Source organism: Hemitrygon akajei, chromosome 22, assembly GCF_048418815.1.
Source record: "Hemitrygon akajei chromosome 22, sHemAka1.3, whole genome shotgun sequence".
Lineage (NCBI taxonomy): Eukaryota > Metazoa > Chordata > Chondrichthyes > Myliobatiformes > Dasyatidae > Hemitrygon > Hemitrygon akajei.
Genome location: NC_133145.1, coordinates 2,357,524 through 2,384,658, shown reverse-complemented (window position 1 = coordinate 2,384,658; position 27,135 = coordinate 2,357,524). Strand labels below are relative to the sequence as shown.

The following is a 27,135-nucleotide window of genomic DNA, read 5'->3' as shown; positions in this document are numbered from 1 at the left end:
GTCTAGGAAGAGGGTGCAGTGTCAGGATAAAAGGGCATCCATTTAAAACAGAGATGCAGAGAAATTTCTTTTGCCAGAGGGTGGTGAATTTGTGGAATTTATTACTACAGGCAGCTGTGGAGGGCTGGTCATTGGGTGTATTTAAAGTAGAGCTTGATAGGTTCTTGATTGGACACAGCATCAAAGGTTACAGTGAGAAGGTCGGAGAGTGGGGTTGAGGAGGGGAAAATAAGATTAGATATGAATGACTGGCAGAGTAGACTCAATAGGCCATAGGCCCAATTCTCCAATGTCTTATGGTCTTATGATTTCTAAATGGTCATTGAGTCCATAAACTTCTTTATTATTTCTATTTTTGCACTATTTTTAATTTAACTATCTTATATACATTTATATACTTACTGTATTTCATTTATTTATTTTTCTATATTTATCATGTATTTCATTGTACTGCTGCCACTAAGCTAACAAAATTCTGTGACATACTGTATGTCAGTGATATTAAATCTGATTCTGATCCGTCAGACTATGGCTTATTGACTAAAACTGAAGTAGCTACTTTGTCACATATGTTCTGGTCATGTTCTTCATTAAAATCATTTTGGAAATCTTTATTTTCTACAATTTCTAAAGCTCTGAAAATTAATTTACAAACTAATAGATTGACTGTTCTAACAACACACACAAAATGCTGGTGGAACACAACAGGCCAGGCAGCATCTATAACGAAAAGCACTGTCGATGTTTCGGGCCAAGACCCTTCGTCAGGACTAACTGAAAGGAGAGATAGTAAGAGATTTGAAAGTAGTGGGGGGAGGGGGAAATGCGAAATGATAGGAGAAGACCGGAGGGGGTGGGATGAAGCTAAGAGCTGGAAAGGTGATTGGCGAAAGTGATACAGAGCTGGAGAAGGGAAAGAATCATGGGACGGGAGGCCTCGGGAGAAAGCAATAAAGTTGGGGGGAGCACCAGAGGGAGATGCAGAACAGGCAGGGTGATGGGCAGAGAGAAAAAAAACAAACAACTAAATATGTCAGGGATGGTGTAAGAAGGGGAGGAGGTGTTGTTCCTCCAACCTGAGTGTGGATTCATCTTGACAGTAGAGGAGGCCATGGATAGACAAATCAGAATGGGAATGGGACGTGGAATTAAAATGTGTGGCCACTGGGAGATCCTGCTTTCACTGGCAGACCGAGCGTAGGTGTTCAGCGAAACAGTCTCCCAGTCTGCGTTGGGTCTCACCAATATATAAAAGGCCACACCGGGAGCACCGGACGCTGTATACCACACCAGCTGACTCACAGGTGAAGTGTCGCCTCACCTGGAAGGACTGTCTGGGGCCCTGAATGGTGGTGAGGGAGGAAGTGTAAGGGCAGGTGTAGCACTTGTTCCACTTACAAGGATAAGTGCCAGGAGGGAGATTGGTGGGAAGGGATGGGGGGAACGAGTGGACAAGGGAGTCGCGTAGGGAGTGATCCCTGTGGAAAGCAGAAATGGGGGGAGGGAATGATGTGCTTGGTAGTGGGATCCTGTTGGAGGTGGCGGAAGTTACGGAGAATTATACGTTGGACCTGGAGGCTGGTGGGGTGGTAGGTGAGGACAAGAGGAACCCTATCCCGAGTGGGGTGGTGGGCGGATGGGGTGAGGGCAGATGTGCAGGAAATGGGAGACATGCGTTTGAGAGCAGACTTATCTACTATAACCACAGTAAGTGATGTTTGGTTTAAAGAATTCACACCTGTCGTGTCATGCTCTGAGCCCATAATCTTCTAATCTTTCTAACACGGTCTTGAAGTTTTAGAGATGTTCCTTGTCATCCTTACCATCCTTACTACTGGGACCACTGGCACTGCCCATGGGTTCCTCTCAACCTTGGAAAATATTCCTTCAACCTCCGCATGATCTCGCTCACTAGCTACATTATCACAGATAGTGCAAGGAACGGATGAGCTTTGCAAAACTTGGGTGCTGCATTTTCTTTTAACACTATTTTAGCCTATATATGTTTGAGTATTCCAATGCCATCTTGAACACTGCTGTGGCATCATCCAGGACCTTTCTTATAAGCCATATTGCTTGTCCATTGTCATCACTCAGGTTGGAGGAACAACACCTTATATACAGGCTGAGTAGCCTCCAACCTGATGGCATGAACATTGACTTCTCTAACTTCCGTTAATGCCCCTCCTCCCCTTCTTACCCCATCCCTGACATATTTAGTTTTTTTTCCCCCTCCTTTTTTTCTCTCTTTCTGCCCATCACTCTGCCTGTTCTCCATCTCCCTCTGGAGCTCCCCTCCATCTTTCTTTCTCCTGAGGCTTCCTGTCCCATGATCCTTTCCCTTCTCCAGCTCTGTATCACTTTCGCCAATCACCTTTCCAGCTCTCAGCTTCACCCCTCCCCCTCCGATCTTCTCCTATCATTTCGCATTTTCCCCTCCCCCCACTACTTTCAAATCTCTTAATATCTTTCCTTTCGGTTAGTCCTGACGAAGGGTCTCAGCCCGAAACGTTGACAGTGCGTCTCCTTATAGATGCTGCCTGGCCTGCTGTGTTCCACCAGCATTTTGTCTGTGTTGTCAGAACAGTCAATCTATTAGGTTGTAAATTAATTTTCAGAGCTTTAGAAATTGTAGAAAATAAAGATTTCCAAAATGATTTTAATGAAGAACATGACCAGAACATATGTGACAAAGTAGCTACTTCAGTTTTACATCTATTGCAGTAGTTGTCTATACTAGGAAATATTTTAGATCGTCTCTCCTTTGTTAAATAATAACGGTGGCCTGCTGTGTTCTACCAGCATTTTGTGTGTGTTGTTTGAATTTCCAGCATCTGCAGATTTCCTTGTGTTTGCTTGTCCATTATTAGTTTTCACATTGCAAATCCCAAGTCTGGCTAGTCTTGTGTCGCTCTCATCATTATCAGATTTTTGATCAACAGCATGCAGATTAGTGCCCTTTTTGAAAATGCAACCTTACTTTTAATGTTGTTCTCTTCCCTGTGCAGATCATTTATTTTTGTCTGCTCAACATGCTCAATGTATGTGTCCTAGTTAGTTACATTTTCTACAAGTTTCACTTTTAAACATGCATTGGTCCCGTGTATGAGCCCCAGCCACAATGGTAACACAGTTTGTTTAGCCAGACTGGTTTCTGTTTAGACATTGCAATATTCTTCTCATTCCCTATAACCATATAACAATTACAGCATGGTAACAGGCCATCTTGGCCCTTCTAGACTGTGCCAAACACTTACTCTCACCTAGTCCCACCAACCAGCACTCAGCCCATAACCCTCCATTCCTTTCCTGTCCATATACCTATCCAATTTTACTTCAAATTATAATATCGAACCTGCCTCTACCACTTCTACTGGAAGCTTGTTCCACTCTCTGAGTAAAGAAGTTCCCCCTCGTGTTACCCTTAAACTTTTGCCTCTTAACTCTCAACTCATGTCCTCTTGTTTGAATCTCCCCTACTCTCAATGGAAAAAGCCTATCCACGTCAACTCTATCTATCCCCCTCATAATTTTAAATACCTCTATCAAGTCCCCCCTCAACCTACGCTCCAAAGAATAAAGACCTAACTTGTTCAACCTTTCTCTGTAACTTAGATGCTGAAACCCAGGTAACATTCTAGTAAATCTCCTCTGTACCCTCTTTATGTTGTTCACATCTTTCCTATAATTCGGTGACCAGAACTGTACACAATACTTCACATTCACTTTTATTCTTGACAGCAACTCAATTGCATCTCTGTCTGCTGTTTCCATTGATACATCAATTTTAACTGCTCTTTTAAATATAAATTGTGCTTCAGATAGGAGCCATTTTTGAATGATTTCTTTTAAGATTCCACAAACTAAATGATCTCTCAGCGCATTATTAAGACCATTACCAAAGTGACAATGTTCAGACAATGTCTTAAATTCAGGATTGTATGCTGAAATGGACTCCCCTTCCTTTTGATTTCACTTATGAAACCTAGAGCGTTCCGCAATCAACAATGGTGCTGGTTCCAAGTGTTCCTGTATTATTTTCACAGTACCAGCAATGCTTATATCTGCTAGCTTGGTTGGAGTAGTCAAGCTTCACAGCAAACTGTATAAGACCGTAAGATAGAGGAGAAGAATTAGGCCATTTGGCCCATCAAGTCTGTTGCACCAGTTCATTATGGCTGATCCATTTCCGTCTCAGCCCCAGTCTTCTGCTTTCTTCCCGTATCTCTCCATGGCCTGACTAATTAAAAACCTATCAGCCTCTGCCTTAAATAGACCCAACGACTTGGGCTCCACAGCTGCCTGTGGCAATGAATTCCACAGATTCACTACACTCTGGCTAAGGAAGTTGCTGCTCATCTCTCTTTTAAAATGATGTCCCTCTATTCTGAGGCTGTGTGCTTTGGTCTTGGACTCCCCACCATGGGAAACAACCTTTCCACATCCATTATATCGAGGTCTTTTAACATTTGATAGGTTTCAATGTCACCCCTCATTCTTCTGAATTCCAGTGAGTAGAGGCCCAGAGCCATCAAATGCTCTTCATATGACAAGCCTTTCAATCCTGGAATCATTTTTGTGATCCTCCTTTGAACCTTCTCTAATGTCAGCACATCCTTTCTTAGATAAGGGGCCCGAAACTGCTAACAACTGAGGCCTCATCAGTGCTTTATAAAGCCCCAACTTCATATCCTTGCTTTTATATTCTAATCCTCTCCAAATGAATGTTAACGTTGCATTGGCCTTCCTCACCACTGTCTCAACCTTTAGGGAATCCTGCACAAGGATTCCCAGGTCCCTTTGCTCCTCAGATTTTTGAATTTTCTCTCCAAATTCAATATACTCAGCAAAATTGGTACTCGTTTTTCATTGGCTATTCAATTTGCTTCAAAATACTGTTCAATTAGTTCTGTATACATGAGCCAGGTATTTCTTGTGGAATCAAACTTACCAACATTTCCAATGTAGTCACCCATTTCTACTCTTTTAAAAAAAAATTATTATCACCCCAAATTCTTTATGAACCTGTGACTTCTTCCATTTTCTGACTTTAAAAAAACTTCATCATGTCTTCCCTTCTGAAGGACATTTGCTGCACTGCAATTTTTAAACTTGACTGTTTCTACATGTGCTGAGCTGCATTTTCACTCACCTTTCCTCGCTGCTCGCTTTTAGTTTGAACATCTCACTGCATTTCAACAGGTCAGTAGCTGTTCCAGGTTTGTTTTAAAAATATGTTGTTGCCACTGTTATGTTTTATAACTTCAAAACCTTAAACTAATTCAAAGGAAGACACAGGAATCTCAATTATGAGTGTTTCTTACTTTAAGTGAGTTATGTATGTATCATATGGTATTGTGATGATATGTGCAATTCATGTACATAACGCATTATTTAAACAAATGAGAATGTGTGTGTGTGTGTGTGTGTGTGTGTGTGTATCTATATAGGATTATTCAAACATTACTGAAATATTAAATATACAACAGCCATGATGACTATCCATTATTTATTTTATATTATTTAGAGATACAGTGCAGAAATATGCCCTTCTGGTTCCTTTCAGATGTGCTGCCCAGCAAACTCCACAACCACGATATAACTCTAACCGACACATGGACAATTTACAGTGACCAAAAACATACTAAGTGGTATGTCTTTAGACTCTGGGTGGAACCAGGAGCACTGGGAGGAAACCCATTCATTCTATGGGTAGGACGTACTGATTCCTTACAGAGGATGCCAGGATTGAACTCAGAACTCTGACACCCTGAGCTGTAATAGCATCATGCTAACGTGGCACCCCAATCAGACTATGTTTCTTTAAATGCTCATAAATCCTGTCTCTGAAAACTGTCTTCAATAACTTGCCAAAACTGAAGTAAGACTTACTAGTCTATAATCATCAGGGTTACCCCACTCCCTTTCTTCAACAAAGGAATAACACTTGCCAATCTCCAGTCATCTGGTACTACTCCTGTGGCCAGTGAGGGTACAAAGATCATCACCAAAGGCACAGCAATCTTTTTCTTCGCTTATGTAGTAACCTGGGGTAAATCCCATCCAGTCCTGGGGAGTTATCTATCCTAATGTTCCTATACATTGTCTTTCTTAACATCTACATTTTCTTGCATTCTTGCATATCAGCCTATTTAATGTGGTCCTCACAAACGTCAAGGTCCCTCTCACGAGTGAATACTGAAGCAAGCAAGGACCTCCCTTATCTTCTCTGACTCCACTCACTGATTGGTCCTACCATCACTCTAGCCATTCTCCTGTTCTTCATTAATGTGTATAATACTTTGCGGCTTTCTTTAATCCTACTTGCCCAGGGGCTTCTCTTGCCCCCCTTCTAGCCCTCCTAAATCCATTCTGATTAAAGTGATGAGGGAAATTGAAATGCCGGCTGCCTGCCTTTTTATGGCTGGGGGATCAGTCTGCTGACAGAGGGGGAGACTGGTTTGTTTATCGCAGGTGAGATTGCTCTGCTATGGAGAGGGAGAATGTTGCCCAGGTTTTCTGCATTTTGGATGTGGACTTGGACTGTGGGCATTTTTCAGTCTTATGTTTTCTGTATTATGTATTATTGCACATAACACAGGTGTCTCCCGCTTTACGAAAGTTCACTTTACGTTACTTTGCTTTTACGGAATACTTACATTAGTACCTGTTTTTGCTAACCGAAAGAAATCTGAAGAGGATTTTCGCTTTTACGAGAAAAGGCGCCCACTTTAAACTTGTGTTTACCCCAAGAAAGACTACCATGACCGTGAAGCCTTGCGCGGGCAGGTGTGTGCGCATTCCGATTTTTTTCCTACAAATCGGTTTTGGCTAAATCTTCCCGATTCTGGTAAGTGAAACTACACAGTACATACATTATTTCTACTTTCTATAGGCTGTGTATTTATCATATCATTCCTGCTTTTACTATATGTTAGTGTTATTTTAGGTTTTATGTGCTATTTGGTATGATTTGGTAGGTTATATTTTGGGTCTGGGAATGCTCAAAATTTTTTCCCATAATGGTAATTGCTTCTTCGCTTTACGCCATTTTGGCTTACAAAAAGTTTCATAGGAATGCTCTACCTTCAGATAGCGGGGGAAACCTGTACACATATGTAATGTAATATGCTTATGTATTCTGTGTCTTTCGCCCAATCTTTCTCATTTTTCTGTGTGCGGGAGAGAGGGATTTAGGGGTTGATGATCGTACTGCCTTTCTTTTCTTTCTTGGTTTCATGGCTACCTGGAGAAGAATTTCAGAGTTGTATACTTTGATAATAAATGAACCTTTGAACATTTCTGTTGTGAATTTCCCTGAGTACATCCATTCCCAATTTATGCTCCTGAAGTCTTGACTTGTAGGACCATAATCCCCTCTCTTCCCCAATTAAATGCTTTACTATAATGGTTGCTATCCCTCTCCAAGCCTATAGTAAAAGTTAAGGAGTTGTGGTCATTGTCTCCAAAATGTTCATTTTGATCTGACACCTTACTGTGTCCCTTCCCTGGTACCGGACACAATGTGGCCTCTAGTTGGCGTGTCTATATATCCTGGACACACCTAATAAATTCTGCCCCATCTAAACCTTTTGCACTAAGGAGCTGCCAATTTATATTAGGAAAGTTGAAGTTCCTTATGACAATAATCAATAACCTGTTATTTTTGCACCTTTCCAAAATTCGTGCCGCTCCCCCAATCTGTTCCTCAACGTCCTTGTTTCTATTATGGGGGCTATAGAATAGCTGCAATAAAGTGTTTCTGTTTCTGACTTCCACCAACACCGACTCAGTATATAATCCCTCCATGTCCTATTTTTCTGCAGCTGTGATACTACCCCTGATCTACCTCCCCCACTTTCCCTTTTGAAACATCTAAATCCCTTCATTTTTAAAAAGAATAATGTAGCTCTCAAGCTGGAGACTTTTCAGAAAAAATGTTTTTTTGCTAAAGAATGTTTTGAAGAACTGGATCAGAGAGAAAAGAAAGACACAGAAATTGTGTGAATGTGGTGAAAGTCACAGACATACTGGGAAGAGTGAAAAAGATCATCCTGAGGTTCTGAGGTTCCAGCCCTGAGAGGAGATACCACATACCAATGCATTTGCACAATGATACTCCGGCAGGTAGGCTGATTGTGCTAACCAATCCTGTCCCACTGCCCCCACTCTGTGATCTCTGTTGCCTTTCAACTCATTGACCATGTGCTCATCTATCACTGACTACCTTGTACTTCTTCCCCCTCCCCCCATCTTCTTACACTGACTTCTCACCTTTTTCCCAGTTCTAGTGATGGGTCTTCACCCGAAACATTAACTGTTTACTCTTTTTCTTAGATGCTGCCTGGCCTGCTGAGTTTCTCCAGCATTTTGTGTGTATTACGTTGATGTTTTTTTGTCTTGCTTGTTTTGAATAGAGAATAAAGCAAGATAATTGAGGTGTGTCAATTAGGAGAGCTATTGATGGGGTGACCAAAAAATATCTCCCTGAACAGAGGAGTCAAAAACAGCCGAGTGTTGCGGTGGGTGCAAAGTATTAAAGAAACTGTAAGATTGAAAGGCGAGGAGTTTATCACCAGAGGGTGTTGGATTCACTGTCTGAAGTCGTACCGAGATGTGGAATCGCACACTGGGTGGGCGAGGTTAGGACCCTGCATTGTGAGGGCTATGTGCTCCAGTGGTTATAGAGGAGCCGAATGGGCTCGCCAAGTTTCCGAGCGTGACACCCAAATCGAGCGACCGGCCACCCCCCGGCGCCAGCACCGTTCGCGGCGACGGGCACGCGCACGCAGCGGCGCGATCGGCGTTCGCGGCGACGGGCACGCGCACGCAGCGGCGCAGCTCCCGCACGGCCCCGCGCTGTCTCCACCGGGAAGATGGTGGCCAGGCTCCGAGCTCGAAAGCTGGTGCGAAGGTACCGGGCGGCGGCTGCGGCCGCCCTGGCCATCTTGACCGTGCAGGCGCTTGCCGTGTGGAGTTTCAGCGGCCTGGAAGCCGAGGATAAGGTGAGGGCCGGTGGCTGGCGGAGAGGGAGTTTGCAAGGGAGGAGGGGCTGAGGGGTTGGAAAAGAACCGGGGAGGGGAATGGGAGAAGGGTGAGGGTAGGCTGGGAATGATTGAGGGGAGGAAGAGTGAGGGGGTAGCGGTGAGGAGGGATGGGAGACAGAGAGTTTTGCCTAGGGCAGAACGCGTTTGGGGGGACAGTGGGGTGGAGGGGATTGAGGTTAACGTTGAAGAACAGTTTGGGTTGATTGTGTGAGGGAGTGTCGGGAGGTGAGTGGTCTAAGGCGCTAGATTTTGGAGTGAGGGGGTCCAGGATTTGGGGTGATGGAGGTCATGGCACATGTGACTTGGGAATAACTGTGGCGGTGTGTGGTTACTAAGCGGCACAGTGAGGTGGAGAAGTTTGTGGTGTGGAGGCTAAATGGGCTCAGATGTGTGAGAACAAGGGTTAAAAGAGTGGGAGTTTGAGGGGTTAAATGGCACAGAGATAGGGCAGGTGGGGTGGGTGAAATAGTTGGAGTTAAGAGGAATGATGGGAAGTGAGGGGAGGAGGGCTTTGGGGGCTCCTAGGATGGGAGATTGTGCGGGGAATGAGTGGTTAGGGTGTGGCCGGGTGGCGGTGCAGAATGTCGGATGCAGAACAATTGATGGAGTGGAATTAGGTTGGTGAGGAGGGTTTTGGAGTTCCATGGAGGAGGCATTGGGGTAAGCATGCCCAAAGAAGACTGGGTTGAAAGAGATTGGAGAGGATTGGTGGTGGGTGGATAAAAGGGGTGGAGGAAGATAGGGCAACGATGAGCAATGACAGGAGGAGCAGGGTAACCATAAGACATAAGAGCAGAAGTAGGCAATTTAGCAATAAGACATAGAAGCAGAATTGGGCCATTCAGCCCATTGAGTCTGCTTTGCCATTCCATCATGGCTGATCCCAGATCCCTCCCTACCCCATGCATCTGCCTTCTCACCATAACCTTAGATGTCCTGGCCAATCAGGAAGCCATCAATTTTTGCTTTAAATATACCCATGGTCTTTGCCTCCACAGATCCTGCTGCAATCGCATTGCTTCCTCAGCACTACCTACCCCTCCACCTATCTTCGTATCATTCGCAAACTTTGCTACAAAGCCATCAATTCCATTATTCAAATCATTGACAAACAATGTGAAAAGTAGTGGTCCCAATACTGACCCTGAGGAATACCACTAGTCACTGCAGCCAACCAGAAAAGGCCTCCTTTATTCCCACCCACTGCTTCCTGCCTGTCAGCTCAACCATTTCTCTATCCATCCCAGTATCCTTCCTGTAATGCCATGGGATTTCATCTTGTTAAGCAGCCTCGTGTGGCATCTTATCAAATGCCTTCTGAAAAACCAAGTAAATGACATCCACTGTCTCTCCTTTGTCCATCCTGCTTGTTACTTCCTTGAAGAACTCTACAACAGATTTGTCAGGCAAGCTTTCCCTTTACAGAAACCATGCTGGCTTTGACTTGTTTTATCATTAGTCTCCAAGTACCCCAAAACCTCATTCTTAATAATGGACTCCAACACTTTCACTGAAGTTGGACTAACTAGCCTGTAATTTCCTTTCTTTTGCCTTCTTCCCTTCTTCAAGAATGGGGTGACATCTGCAATTTCCAATCCTCTGGAGCCATGCCAGAATCAAGTAATTCTTGAAAGATCGTAACCAATGCATCTGCTATCTCTTCAGCAACCTCTTTCAGAACTTTGGGATGTAGTCCATCTGGTCCAGCAAAGTTGTCCACCTTAAGACTTTCAGCTTGCCTTTGTAGTAGCAATGGAATGACTCCTGCTCCCTGACACTCATGGACTTCTGGCACACTGCTAGTGTCTTCCATAGTGAAGACTGATGTAAAGTACTTATTAAATTCATCCACTATTTCTTTGTCCCCCATTACTACCTCACCAGCATCATTTTCCAGGGGTTCAATATCAACTCTTAACTCCCTTTTACTCTTTATATAACTGAGAAAACTATTATTATTGTGCTTTATGTTATTGGCTAGTTTCCCTCATATTTCATCTTTTCACTTATGGCTTTTTTATTTGCCTTTTGTTGGATTTTTGTCAGCTTTTTGAGATTGCTTTGCCATTCCATCTTGGCTGATTTATTTCTCTCACTCCCATTCTCCTGCCTTTTGCCTGTAACCTTTGACACCCTTGCAAGAGCCTGTCAACCTCATCCTTAAATATACCTAATGATTTGGCCTCCACAGCCATATATGACTATGAATTTAACACATTATCACACTCTGGCAAAATAAATTCCTTCCCATCTTTGTGGTGATGGGATGTCCTTGTATTCTGAGGCTCAGTCCTCTGATCCTAAACTTTCACATTATAGGAAACATCCTCTCCACATCCAATCTAAGGCTACATCCACACTACGCCGGATAAATCCGTAACCAAAGCTTTTTCTCTTTGTTTTTACCCTCCGTCCACACTAAAACGATGTTTTCGTCTCCCGAAAACAGAGGTTTTCAGAAACACTTTCCAGGGTGGGTTATTTTTGAAAATGCTGCTCGGGCAGATCAGTGTGGACGGCGTAACCGGAGACTTCTGAAAATGCTATCAGACGGCAGCGCGCTATTTCATTGTTTTCTTGAATGCAACCTAACAATTTCAGAACAGACGGCAAAGAGACTGGAGACTGAAGCCAGAAGAGTTAGAAATGTACTCACCAAATACTTTGACCCATAACTTACTGAATAAATAAGTATACTCACTTTGCCCTGTTTTCTGTCCTTGCTCGTATGAAGGTGGTTTACCTATTTATGCAAGTACTTTTCTGACAATAGATGTGTAACAGCCTTATGTAACATTGTATGGAAATGCAAGATAACACTGACGCAGACATGTTTTATACATTTAACAAGGTGCTTTATTAATGCAACAGAGTTAGTCAGTTTTTCAATGTTTGTCGTCAGCCGGGTCAATCTGTCCATGAAGTCCGTCGGTTGCCGCCGTATGCGCCAGTATTTGGTTTTTTTTAGTTTTAAGTTCTCCTGCGCGAGAGCCAACAGCTGTCCATCGTTTTAAGTTTTTCTAGTCTGTAACTACACAAACGCGCACTTTTACGGCGAGATTCAACACTAAACATGTCACTTGTTTTTGGTAGATGTGTCCTGCGCATGTGCAGGAGGAGGAGATTCGCCGAAATCTCCGTTTCAATGCGGACAGAGATATTTTCAAAAACACATAGTATGGACGCCTATCGTTTTTACTTGAAACCGGCGTTTTCAAAATTATCCAGTCTAGTGTGGATGTAGCCTAAGCCTTTCAGTATTGAATAGGTTTTAATGAGATCCCCACTTATTCTTCTTAATATAGGCCCTGAGCCATCAAACACTGCGAACATGTTAACCCTTACATTTCCAAGATAATTCCCGTGAACCTTACCTGGACTTGCTGTATTCCATCTGCTACTTCTTATCCCATTCTCCTGTCTAACTTCTTCTGGAGACTCCTTGCTTCCTTAACATTACCTACCTCTCAGTAGGAGAGTTCAAGAGTGAATTGGAGGTGTTAAGGGTGGGTGGAGAAGAGGTAATGTTGGGATTGAGAAGCTGGGGGTGAGGGCATCAGGCAGAAGAGTTGGGAGTATGGAGGGAGAACTGGGTGAAGGCAGAGTGAGAACATAGAGAACATAGAACATAGAAAACCTAAAATGCAATACAGGCTTTTCAGCCCACAATGCTGTGCTGAACATGTACTTTAGAATTTACCTAGGGTTACCCATAGCCCTCTATTTTTCTATCCTTCATGTACCTATCCAGGAGTCTCTTGAAAGACCCTATTATATCCGCCTCCACCACTGTCGCCGGCATTCCATTCCACGCACTCACCACTCTCTGTGTTTAAAAAAAAACTTACCCCTGACATCCCCTCTGTACCTACTTCCAAGCACCTTAAAACTGTGCCCTCTTGTGCTAACCATTTCAGCCTTGGGCAAAAGCCTTTGACTATCCACACAATCATTGCCTCTCATCATCTGGTACACCTCTATCAGGTCACTTCTCATTCTCTGTCGCTCAAAGGAGAGAAGGCCAAGTTCTCATAAGGCATACTCCCCAATCCAGGCAACATCCTTGTAAATCTCCTCTGTACGCTTTCTATAGTTTCCACATCTTTCCTGTAGTGTGATGACCAGAACTGAGCACCGTATTTCAAATGTGGCCTGACCAGGTCCTATATAGTTGTAACATTACCTCTTGGCTCTTGAACTCTATCCCATGCTTGATGAAGACCAATACACTAGTAGCTTTGAGTGTCCTATGGACTTGGACCCCAAAATCCCTCTGATCCTCCACACTTCCAAGAGTCTTACCATTAATACTATATTCTGCCATCATTTTTGACCTACCAAAATGAACCACTTCACACTTACCTGGGCTGAACTCCATCTGCCACTTCTCAGGCCAGTTTTGCATCCTATCGATGTCCCGCTGTAACCTCTGACAGTCCTCCACACTATCCAACTCTCCCACCTCAACATACACGCAACTACTACTCCCCCCACCACTTCTGTGCCCCTCACTACCCCAGGCTATTGTGGGAGGCGAGGAAGGGAATTGCTGAACCTCTGGCAATGATCTTTGCATCATCAATGGGGATGGGAGAAGTTCCAGAGGATTGGAGGGTTCCTGGGGTAGTTGGGGCACAGAAGTGGGGGGAGGGGCAGGAAGTAGCTGCATGTATGTTGAGGTGGGCATGGGGGAGAATTGAAGGAGGTCAGTGAAGAGTCTTATGATGAAGGAGAGTCCAGAGCAGCCTGGTGTGCCTGCGACGTTCTTGGATGTTTGGGGAAGTGGAGTGTGGGCGAGGAATAGTGCCTGGCGGTGAGACAATGTTGAGAGGTCATTGGGGCAGCCTTAGAGGGTTGAGAGGGGTTGGAGAGAAGTTGGTGCAGATGGTGTTGGATGGGGCAGGGTAAGAGTGCTACGAGGAGTGTTTTTGAAAGTGTTGGTCCAATTGATTGTGAGAGTTAGAGGAATCCAGAGCACTTGGGCAAGCCCACAGGATCACACGGAGAATGTGAAAAGTTAGAGCATTTGGAAATGGGAGTGGGGGGGGGGGATTGATGGGTTTGGGGGTAGGATATGGCAGGGTGTTGGTGGGGCAAGAGAACAATTAGGGAAAAGCGGCTGGATAGGTGGCAAAGAGAAAAAGAGACAGACTGCAGGAAGAAAATAGGGAGAAATGAACTGGTGAGAGAGGGAGGGTGGGAAAGCCAAACTGAAGTAGGAGATAACAAATTTGGTTTATTAGATATATATGTCTATATGGAATGTGGTTAATAGGGTTAGTGAACTACAGGTGGCAAATAGCCTGTGGGAATATTATTTTGCAATACTGAAACTTGGCTGAAAAAAGGGGAAGGACTGGGCATCACACAAAATGCTGGAGGAACTTAGCAGGACTGGGCATAGCACATTCCTTAATATTGCTTGATATGAAACATTCAGGAAGGAAAGAAAGGAAGAGTGGCAGTATTGGTTAAAGAGAATATTGCCGAGATGAAGAGAAGGTATTACAGAGGCAGCAAAAATGTAATCTATTTGGTTAGAACTAAGAAGCAGTAGAGCGATCATTTTGGGGTATATTCTACTGGTCATAACAAATAGAACAAATATAGATGAGCACATATGGTGATTGCAGAGAAGTGCAAAAATAATAGGGCAATTATAATGGAGAATTCTAATTAAATTGGCAAATTACAGTGTTTAAAGCAGAATGGGCAAAGATCTTCTAAACTGTGTCCAGTGTAATTTTCTGAAGCATTATATTTCTGGAGATATTGCTAACTCTGGTTGTGGAGGACGAGGTGGATCAAGTAGTAGTGTATTCTGTCTGCAGGTTGGTGTACAGGATGTTCTGCAGGGATCTGTTCTGGAACCCCTGCTCTTTGTGATTTTATTTTTGAATGACTTGGATCAGAAAGTTCAAGGGTGGGTTAGTAAGTTTGCATATAACACAAAAGTTTATGGAATTGGGAGTAGTGTAGAGGGTTGTTGTAGGTTGCAGCAGGACATTGACATGATAAAGACCTATCTGAGAAGTGGCAGATGGAGTTCAATGTGGAAAAGTGTAAGAGATTTGTTTTGGAAGGTTGTATTTGAAGGCAATATAATGGGTTAATGACAGGATTCTTGGCAGTGTAGAACAAAAGCAGTGTCCATTTATGTAGATCCCTCAAAGTTGCTACGTAAGTTCATAGGGCTGTTAAGAATGGTGTGCTGACCTTCATAATCGGGGGATTAGGTTCAAGAGCTGTGAGGTAATGTTAGAGTTCTATAAATTCTTGGTTAAACCACACTTAGAATATTGTGTTCAGTTCTGCTCACCTCATTATAGGAAGAACCTGGAAGCTTTAGCAGGGATGCAGAGGAGGTTTAACAGGATACTGTTTGGACTGGAGGCCATGTGTCCTGAAGATAGGATGAGTGAGCTAAGGCTTCTCCTTGGAGGATGACAGGTGACTTGACAGATGTTAAGATAGACAATGATATGAGGCATGGATAGAGCGGATAGCCAGATGCTTTTTAATGCCAGAAGACATAGGAGCAGAATTAGGTAATTCAGACAAGTCTGCTCTGCCATTCCATCATGGCTGACTTATTATTCCTGTCAATCCCATTCAACTGCCTTCTCCCCGTAACCTTTGGCACCCTGACTAATTAAGAACCTATCAATCTCCACTTGAAATATACCCAATGGTGTGGACTCCAAAGCTATCTGTGGCAATGAATTCCGCAGGTTCATCACTCTTTGGTCCAATTTGTCTAAATGGACATTGTTCTATTCTGAGGCTGTGCCTCCTGGTAATGGACTCCCTCATTATAGGAAATGTGCTCACCACATCCACTCCATCTAGGCCTTTCAACAGTCAGTGAGATTCAGTTTCAGTGAGATTCCCCTTCATTCTTCTAACTCCAGTGAGTACAGGTGCAGAGCGTTTAACCCTCCTCATACGTTAACCTTTCATTTCTGGGATCATTCTCATGAATCTCCTCTGGAACCGCTCCTATGCCATAACATCTTTTTGATAAGGGGCACAAAACTGTGCAGGTAATAGAAACATAGAAACCCTACAGCACAATACAAGCCCTTCGACCCACAAAACTGTGCCAAACTGTCCTTACCTTAGAAATTACCTAGGGTTACCCATAGCCCTCTATTTTTCTAAACTCCATGTACCTGTCCAGGAGTCTCTTAAAAAAAAATACTATTGTATTCGCCTCCACCACCGTTGCTGGCAGCCCATTCCACTTACCGCTCTCTCTGTAAAAGACCTATCCCTGACATCTCCTCTGTACCTACTTGCAAGAACCTTAAAACTGTGCCCTCTCGTGCTAGCCATTTTGGCCCTGGGAAAAAGCGTCTGACTATCCACAATATCAATGCCTCACATCATCTTATACACCTCTATCAGGTCACCTCTCATCCTCCGTCGCTCCAAAGAGAAAAGGCCAAGTTCACTCAGCCTATTCGCGTAAGGTGTGCTCCCCAATCCAGGTAACATCCTTGTAAATCTCCTCTGCACCTTTTCTAAGGTTTCCGCATCCTCCTTGTAATGAGGTAACCAGAACTGAACAAAGTACTCCAAGTGGGGCTGACCAGGGTCCTATGTAGCTGCAATATTACCTCTCGGCTCTTAAACTCAATCCCACAATTGATGAAGGCCAATGCACTGCATGGTTTCTTAACCACAGAGTCAACCCGCGCAGCAACTTTGAGTGTCCTATGGACTCAGACCCCAAGATCCCTCTGATCCTCCACATTGCCAAGAGTTTTACCATTAATACTATATTCTGCCATCATATTTGACCTACCAAAATGAGCCTCATACTTAACTGGGTTGAACTCCATCTGCCATTTCTCAGCCCAGTTTTGCATCCTATCAATGTCCCACCGAGACTCTGTAGACAATTCCTCCATGTCTTCTTCCTTTTCTGCAGCTGTGACACTATCTTTGATCAACAGTGCCATGCCCCCACCTCTTTTGCCTCCCTCCCTGTCCTTTCTGAAACATCTAAACCTGGCACTGGAAGTAACCATTCCTGCCCCTGAGCCATCCAAATCTCTGTAAAGGCCACAACATCATAGCTCCAAGTACTGTTCCACGCTCTTAAGTGCAGATTCCTAGTGCGGTCCAACCAATACCTTATAATATCTTAACATTACAACACTGCTCTGATATTCTAGTCCTTTCGAAATGAATGCTAACTTTGCATTTGTCTTCCTTACCAGCCTTCAGGTTAACCTTTAGGGAATTCTGAATGAGGACTTTCAAGTCCCTTTACATCTCTGACTTTTGAATTTTCTTCTTGTTTAGAAAATTTACTCTACCTGTATTCCTTTTACCTAAGTGTATGACACTACACTTCCCTACACTATATTCCATCTAACACTTCTTTGCCCATTTTCCCAATCAGTCTAAACTCTATTGCAGATTCCCTGCTTCGTCAACATTACCTGCCCCTCTAGCTATCTTCGTATCATCTGCGAGCTTGGCCACAGAGGCGTCAATTGTTTCATCCATATCACTGACATATAACATGAAAAGAAGCAGTCCCAACACTGATCCCTGCAGAACACCACTGCCAACCTGAAAATGCCCCCTTTCTTTGCCTCCTGCCAGTCAGTCAATCTTCTATCTCTGCTAGTATCTTTCCTGATAATATATAGGCTTTTTTTTAAAGCAGCTTCATATGCAGTATCTAGTCTAAGGCCTTCTGAAAATCCAAGTAAGTAACATTCATTAACTTCCCTTTGCCTATCATTTCTGTTATTTCCTCAAACAGATACTCCAGATTTGTCAGGCAAAATGTCCCCTTCAGGAAGCTATTCTGATTTTGACTTGTTTTGTCATGTGCCTCCAAGTACCTAGAAATTTCAACTCCAGCGTCTTCCCAACCACTGAAGTCAGGCTAACTGGCCTATAGTTTCCTTTCTTCTGCCTCCCTCCCTTCTTAAAGAGTGAATTGACATTTGCAATTTCTCAGTTCTCTGGAAACAGTCCAAAATCTAGTGATTGTTTACAGATATTGGAGCAGAATTAGACCATTTGGCCCATCGAGTCTACTCTGCCATTTCATCATGGTTGATCCATTTCCCTCTCAGCCGCAGTCACCTGTCTTCTCCCCATAAATATCCCTTCATGTCCTGATTAATCAAGAATCTGCCTTAAATATACCCAATGACTAGCCTTCACAGCCACTATGGCATTAAATTTCACAGATTCACCACTCTCTGGCCAAAGAAGTTCCTCCTCATTGCCATATAAAAGGACACCCCTCTATTCTGAGGCTGTGTCCTGTGGTCTTAGATTCTTCCACCATAGGAAACATCCTTTCCACATTCACTCTAGTGAAGCCTTTCAACATTTGATAGGTTTCAGTGAGGTCAACCCTCACTCTTCTGAATTGTAGTGAGTACAGGCCCAGAGCCGTCAAATGCTCCTCATATGACAAAACTTACAATCCTGGAATCATTTTTGTGAACCTCCTTTGAACCCTTTCCAATGTTAGCACATCCCTGCTTAAATGAGCCAGGGATGGTGGTGGAGGCTAAAACATTTGGGGTACTTAATAGCCTCTTGGACAGGCACATGGATGAAAGAAAAATAGAGGGTTATGGGGTAATGTGGATTTAGTACTTTTTTTTAAGGATTATATGGGTCGGCACATCATGGAGGGCTGAAGGGCCTGTACTGTGCCGTAGTGTTCTATGGTTCTATGAGGGGCCCAAAACTGCTCACAGTACTCCAAATGAGGGTTCACCAGTGTTTTTTTAAGCCTAAACATGGCATCTTTGCTTTTATGTTCTAGTCCTCTCAAAATGAATGCTAGCATTGCATTTGCTTTCCCCATCTCCGACTCAACCTGCAAATTAATCTTTAGGGAATCCTGCATGAGTACTCTCAAGTCCCTTTGCATCTTAGATTTTTGAATTTTCTCTCCATTTAGAAAATAGTCTACCCTTTGATTCCTTCTACCAAAGTCCATGACCATACATTTCCTGACACTGTATTCCGTCTGCCATTTCTTTGCCTATTTTCCTAATCTAAGTCCTTCTGTAGTCTCTGCTTCCTCAAAACTACCTACCCTTCACTGACAGTACCTTTGTAGTGTCCACAAACTTGGCCACAAAGTCATCAACTCCGTCATCCAAATCATTGACATATAATGTAAAAAGAAACTGTCCCAACAGAGACCACCACTAGTCTCTGGCAGCTGATCAGAAAAGGCTCCGTTTATTCCCACTATTTACCTCCTGCCAATCAGTCAATGCTCTGACCATGCTAGTATCTTTCTTGTAATACCTTGAGGGTCTTAACCTGTTATGCAGCATCATGTGGCACCTTGTCAAAGACCAAATCTCTTTTGTCTATCTGGCTTGTCATTTCTTCAAAGAATTCCAACAGAGTTTACAGGCAAGATTTTCCTTTAAGGAAACCATGCTAACTACGGCCTGTTTTGTCATGTGTCTCCAAGCACTCCAAAACCACATCCTTAACGATGGACTCCCATATCCTCTCAACCATTGAAGTCAGACTAACTGACCTATAATTTCCTGCCATCATCCTTGTTACCATCTGCTTCCAATCAACTTTGGGAGTTCCTCTCTCATGTCGCAGTAATCCCATTTACTCCATGTAATACTGATACAGCTGAATTAGCTTCTCTCTCTCAGAGGCATGAATATGATTAGGAATAGTCAGCATGGCTTTGTCAAAGGCAGGTCATGACTTATGAGCCTGATAGAATTTTTTGAGGATGTGACTAAACATATTGATGAAGGTAGAGCCGTAGATGTAGTGTATATGGATTTCAGCAAGGCATTTGATAAGGTACCCCATGCAAGGCTTATTGATAAAGTAAGGAGGCATGGAATCCAAGGGGGGCATTGCTTTGTGGATCCAGAACTGGCTTGTCCATAGAAGGCAAAGAGTGGTTGTAGATGGGTCATATTCTGCATGGAGGTTGGTGACCAGTGGTGTGCCTCAGGGATCTGTTCTGGGACCCCTACTCTTTGTGATTTTTATAAATGACCTGGATGAGGAAGTGGTGGGGTGGGTTAGTAAATTTGCTGATGACACAAAGGTTGGGCGTGTTGTAAATAGTGCGGAGGGCTGTCAGAGGTTACAGTGGGACATTGATAGGATACAAAACTGGCCTGAGAAGTGGCAGATGAAGTTCAACCCAGATAAGTGTGAGGTGGTTCATTTTGGTAGGTCAAATATGATGGCAGAATATAGTATTAATGGCAAGACTCTTGGAAGTGTGGAGGATCAGAGGGATCTTGGGGTTCAAGTCCATAGGACACTCAAAGCTGCTATGCAAGTTGACTCTGTGGTTAAGAAGGCATACAGTGCATTGGCCTTCATCAATTGTGGGATTGAGTTTAAGAGCCGAGAGGTAATGTTGCAGCCATATAGGACCCTGGTCAGACCCCACTTGGATTACTGTGCTTAATTCTGGTCACCTCACTATAGGAAGGACGTGGAAACAATAGAAAGGGTGCAGAGGAGATTTACAAGGATGTTGCCTGGATTGGGGAGCATGCCTTATGAGAATAGGTTGAGTGAAATCGGCCTTTTCTCCTTGGAGCAACGGAGGATGACAGGTGACTTGATAGAGGTGTATAAGATAAAGAGGGGCATTGAGTATGGTGAGTGTGTGGAATGGGCTGCTGGCAGCAGTGGTGGAGGTGGAAACAATAGTGTCTTTTAAGAGACTTCTGGATGGCTACATGGAGCCTAGAAGAATAGAGGGCTATGGGTAAAGCCTAGGTTGGACATGTTCAGCACAGCTTTGTGGGCCGAAGAGCCTGTATTGTGCTGTATGTTTTCTATGTTTCTAAACTGCAGGGTGACTTCTATCCTATTATCATCACTGATTCCTATGGGTTCCTTTACCATATAACCATATAACAATCACAGCACGGAAACAGGCCATTCCGGCCCTCCTAGTCCGTGCCGAACTCTTAATCTCATCTAGTCCCACCTACCCGCACTCAGCCCATAACCCTCCACTCCTTTCCTGTCCCTATACCTATCCAATTTTACCTTAAATGACACAACTGAACTGGCCTCTACTACTTCTACAGGAAGCTCATTTCACACAGCTATCACTCTCTGAGTAAAGAAATACCCCCTCGTGTTTCCCTTAAACTTTTGCCCCCTAACTCTCAAATCATGTCCTCTCATTTGAATCTCCCCTACTCTCACTGGAAACAGCCTATTCACGTCAACTCTATCTATCCCTCTCAACATTTTAAATACCTCGATCAAATCCCCCTCAACCTTCTACGCTCCAATGAATAGAGACCTAACTTGTTCAACCTTTCTCTGTAACTTAAGTGCTGAAACCCAGGTAACATCCTAGTAAATCGTCTCTGCACTCTCTCTAATTTATTGATATCTTTCCTATAATTCGGTGACCAGAACTGTACACAATATTCCAAATTTGGCCTTACCAATGCCTTGTACAATTTTAACATTACATCCCAACTTCTGTACTCAATGCTCTGATTTATAAAGGCCAGCGTTCCAAAAGCCTTCTTCACCACCCTATCTACATGAGACTCCACCTTCAGGGAACTATGCACTGTTATTCCTAGATCTCTCTGTTCCACTGCATTCCTCAATGCCCTACCATTTACCCTGTATGTTCTATTTGGATTATTCCTGCCAAAATGTAGAACCTCACACTTCTCAGCATTAAACTCCATCTGCCAATGTTCAGCCCATTCTTCTAACCGGCATAAATCTCCCTGCAAGCTTTGAAAACCCACCTCATTATCCACAACACCTCCTACCTTAGTATCATCAGCATACTTACTAATCCAATTTACCACCCCACCATCCAGATCATTTATGTATATTACAAACAACATTGGGCCCAAAACAGATCCCTGAGGCACCCCGCTAGTCACCGGCCTCCATCCCGATAAACAATTATCCACCACTACTCTCTGGCATCTCCCATCTAGCCACTGTTGAATCCATTTTATTACTCCAGCATTAATACCTAATGACTGAACCTTCTTAACTAACCTTCCATGTGGAACTTTGTCAAAGGCCTTGCTGAAGTCCATATAGACTACATCCACTGCCTTACCCTCGTCAACATTCCTCGTAACTACTTCAAAAAATTCAATAAGGTTTGTCAAACATGACCTTCCATGCACAAATCCATGCTGGCTACTCCAAATCAGATCCTGTCTATCCAGATAATTATAAATACTATCTCTAAGAATACTTTACCTTCTGCTCCTAATCAAATCTAGTTCATTGCACAACACCCAATCCAGAATTGCCTTTCTGCTTGTTGGCTCAACTACAAGCTGATCTGAAAGGCCATCTCGGAGGCATTCTGCAAATTCTCTTTCTCGGGATGCAGCACTAACCTGCTTTTCCCAATCTATCTGCATGTTGAAATACCCCACGGTTGTAGTAACCTTGCTCTTTTTACGTGCCTTTACTGTCTCCCGTTGTAATTTGTACCCCACATCGTGGCTACTGTTTGGAAGCCTGTATGTATCTCCCATCAGAGTCTTTTTTACCCTGGCAGTTTCTTAATTCTACCCACAAGGATTCTACGTCTTCCAATAGTATGTCACCTATTTCTGAGGATTTGATTTCATTTTCTACCAACAAGCCACCCCAACTCCTCTGCCTACCTGCCTGCCCTTTTGGACAGTGTGTATCCTTTCATGTTGACTTCCCAATTATGATCTTCTTTTAGCCATGATCAGTGATGCCTGCAATGTCATATCTGCCAATCTCTAAATGCATTACAAGAGCATCTACCTTATTCCATATGCTACATACATTCAAATATAAGACCTTTAGCTCTGTATTCATGCTGGTGGAACACAGCAGGCCAGGCAGCATCTTTAGGGAGAAGCACTGTCGACGTTTCAGGCCGAGACCCTTCGTCAGGACTCACTGAAAGGAAAGATAGTAAGAGATTTGGAAGTAGTGGGGGGGAGGGGGAAATGCGAAATGATAGGAGAAGACCGGAGGGGGTGGGATGAAGCTAAGAGCTGGAAAGGTGATTGGCGAAAGTGATACAGAGCTGGAGAAGGGAAAGGACCATGGGACGGGAGGCCTCAGGAGAAAGAAAGGAGGTAGGGGGAGCATCAGAGGGAGATGGAGAACAGGCAAACAACTAAATATGTCAGGGATGGGGTAAGAAGGGGAGGAGGGGCATTAACGGAAGTTAGAGAAGTCAATGCTCATGCCATCAGGTTGGAGGCTACCCAGCCGGTATATAAGGTGTTGTTCCTCCAACCTGAGTTTGGATTCATTTTGACAATAGAGGAGGCCATGGATAGACATATCAGAATGGGAATGGGACGTGGAATTAAAATGTGTGGCCACTGGGAGATCCTGCTTTCTCTGGCGGACCGAGTGTAGGTGTTCCGTGAAATGGTCTCCCAGTCTGCGTCGGGTCTCACCAATATATAAAAGGCCACACCGGGAGCACCGGACGCAGTATACCACACCAGCCAACTCACAGGTGAAGTGTCGCCTCACCTGGAAGGACTGTCTGGGGCCCTGAATGGTGGTGAGAGAGGAAGTGTAAGGGCAGGTGTAGCACTTGTTCCGTTTACAAGGATAAGTGCCAGGAGGGAGATCGGTGGGAAGGGATGGGGGGGACGAGTGGACAAGGGAGTCGCGTAGGGAGCGATCCCTGCGAAAAGCAGAAGGGGGGGAGGGAAAAATGTGTTTGGTATTGGTGGGACTCCCTTGTCCACTCGTCCCCCCCATCCCTTCCCACTGATCTCCCTCCTGGCACTTATCCTTGTAAACGGAACAAGTGCTACACCTGCCCTTACACTTCCTCCCTCACCACCATTCAGGGCCCCAGACAGTCCCAGGTGAGGCGACACTTCACCTGTGAGTCGGCTGGTGTGGTATACTGCGTCCGGTGCTCCCGGTGTGGCCTTTTATATATTGGTGAGACCCGATGCAGACTGGGAGACTGTTTCGCGGAACACCTACGCTCGGTCTGCCAGAGAAAGCAGGATCTCCCAGTGGCCACACATTTTAATTCCACATCCCATTCCCATTCTGATATGTCTATCCATGGCCTCCTCTACTGTCAAAATTAATCCAAACTCAGGTTGGAGGAACAACACCTTATATACCGGCTGGGTAGCCTCCAACCTGATGGCATGAACATTGACTTCTCTAACTTCCGTTAATGCCCCTCCTCCCCTTCTTACCCTATCCCTTACATATTTAGTTTGCCTGTTCTCCATCTCCGTCTGGTGCTCCCCCCCACCCCTTTCTTTCTCCTGAGACCTCCCGTCCCATGATCCTTTCCCTTCTCCAGCTCTGTATCACTTTCGCCAATCACCTTTCCAGCTCTCAGCTTCATCCCACCCCCTCCGGTCTTCTCCTATCATTTCGCATTTCCCCCTCCCCCCACTACTTTCAAATCTCTTACTATCTTTCCTTTTGGTTAGTGCTGACGAAGGGTCTCGGCCCGAAACGTCGACAGCGCTTCTCCCTATAGATGCTGCCTGGCCTGCTGCGTTCTACCAGCATTTTGTGTGTGTTGTTTGAATTTCCAGCATCTGCAGATTTCCTCGTGTTTGCTCTGTATTCATTACTCTTTTCGATTTTGCTCCCACATTATACTTCAGCTCATCCTAGTAACAGTAATTTTGCACTATCAGTTGCCTGTCGTTCCTCACAGTCTCACTACATAGCACAACTACTTGTATACCAACTGTCCCATCCTTAGCCCTATCACTCTGTTTCCTATGCTCCTGCTAAATCAGTCTAAATCTTCCCCAACAGCTCTCGCAAATCTATCTGCAAGGATATTGATCCCCCTTGGGTTCCTGTGTAATGACCTTTTTGTAGAGGCTATACCTTCCTTAAGGTTGTTTTAGCCAGGGTGGGGGGTGTTTGTGGGTTGGTAATGGGGACAATCTCCCATCATCTATTAAATGCTCCCAATAGCGTGCAGTTCAAATCGCCTCTGACAACCAACTCCAGCTTCTGGCCTTCACGTGTGGCTTAGTTACCAAGTCTGGCAAACCTGTTTCTGCTGACAGGTGAAGGGGCAAAGGCGGTTTACTGGTGACTTAAAATCAGTTGCATCGGGCAGATGGAGCTCATCTGCTGTGGATAGCAGCTCATTTGCCGTGGTTAGTAGCTCATATAGGGGAAGAAAAACTGATTTCAAACCTCCACTGCCTGTAGCTATACCTGCTCATGGGTAAGGCTTTGGGAGTAAACCCTGAGGAAGAATCCAGAGCCGGAGTCCCTAAAGCAGTCCTATTTTGAGTTCAACGCTGACTGTCAACTCTGGTGATGCTGCTGGTGCCAAACTGTATCTGTTTCTGCCATTCCTTTGGGTTCATCAGATGCTTGGAGAAGGAGCTTGCTACGTGGGCAAAACTTGTTCTCCATATTTACTACCCAGGTTTGCGTATCTGGACAGCTTGGATGCAATCTCTCCGGTCCTGTTCACCCTGTACACATCAGACTTCCAATATAACTCGGAGTCCTGCCATGTGCAGAAGTTCGCTGATGACACGGCCATAGTGGGGTGTGTCAGGAATGGACAGGAGGAGGAGTATAGGAAACTGATACAGGACTTTGTGATATGGTGCAACTCAAACTACCTGCGTCTCAATATCACCAAGACCAAGGAGATGGTGGTGGACTTTAGGAGATCTAGGCCTCATATGGAGCCAGTGATCATTAATGGAGAATGTGTGGAGCAGGTTAAGACCTACAAGTATCTGGGAGTACAGTTAGACGAGAAGCTAGACTGGACTGCCAACACAGATGCCTTGTGCAGGAAGGCACAGAGTCGACTGTACTTCCTTAGAAGGTTGGCGTCATTCAATGTCTGTAGTGAAATGCTGAAGATGTTCTATAGGTCAGTTGTGGAGAGCGCCCTCTTCTTTGTGGTGGCGTGTTGGGGAGGAAGCATTAAGAAGAGGGACGCCTCACGTCTTAATAAGCTGGTAAGGAAGGCGGGCTCTGTCGTGGGCAAAGTACTGGAGAGTTTAACATCGGTAGCTGAGCGAAGGGCGCTGAGTAGGCTACGGTCAATTATGGATAACTCTGAACATCCTCTACATAGCACCATCCAGAGACAGAGAAGCAGTTTCAGCGACAGGTTGCTATCGATACAATGCTCCTCAGACAGGATGAAGAGGTCAATACTCCCCAATGCCATTAGGCTTTACAATTCTACCGCCAGGACTTAAGAACTTTTTAAAAGCTATTATTAATGCTTTTTGAGATAGTGATTTAGATGCATATCATATTTTTTACTGAGTTAAGTATTGTATGTAATTAGTTTTTGCTACAACAAGTGTATGGGACATTGGAAAAAAGTTGAATTTCCCCATGGGGATGAATAAAGTATCTATCTATCTATCTATCTATCTATCTATCTATATCCTTGGTTGACCCTGACCAGTGGAGGCCCAAAAATATACCTTCCCCAGAAGAGATCCCAATGAACCAGAAATCTGAAACCCTGCCCCTGCACCAATTCCTCAGCCTTGCATTCATATGCCACATCATCTTATTCTTACCCTCATTGGCACATGGCTCAGGTAGTAATGCAGAGATTACTACCCTGGAGGCAATGTTCCCTCTAAGGCATGCGTGTGTGCACGAGCACAGATCTTTTGCTACTCACGCACAAAGGAATTGCACAAAGAATTTGCATCATGATGGACTTTAGGATCTGGGAGAGCTGGTGAGCTCAGGAACTGCTGCCAGTGGCTCCTGCGGAGCCCTGACTCAGGAGTAAGTCAGTGTAAATATAAATTTGCGGAGAGTGAAATAGACACAATTTAAGAACTATCAATCCATTCATTTTAATTTGTTAACAGCACCCGTCAACAGAACAGAAATACTTTGGATTCAGCAGTAACTGCGCTAGAAGCAAAAGATGAATGTGCAGCAAACACCTTAGAGGGACCATTGACTGGAGGTCCTGTTTTTATAGCTTTCAACCTAACTCTTTCCTTGTGTTCTCTCTTCAGGACTTGCTTCCTTTTCCTACCTATGACATTGGTAGCAATATGTACCATGACTTTTGGCTGCTTACTTTCCCTCTTTAGAA

The 27,135-nt window shown here is 44.2% G+C and overlaps 1 protein-coding gene across 1 annotated transcript in view; it reads left to right on the top strand.

Annotated features, from left to right (window-relative positions):
* Positions 1–8,853: 8,853 nt before the first annotated feature.
* xylt2 (xylosyltransferase II) overlaps positions 8,854–27,135 on the top strand; it is a 328,263-nt gene continuing 309,981 nt past the window's right edge. Inside the window, exon 1 of the mRNA XM_073026605.1 lies at positions 8,854–9,005. Within this exon, the coding sequence (XP_072882706.1) occupies positions 8,877–9,005 (129 nt within the window). The 5' untranslated portion in view covers positions 8,854–8,876. The remainder of the gene's footprint in view (positions 9,006–27,135) is intronic.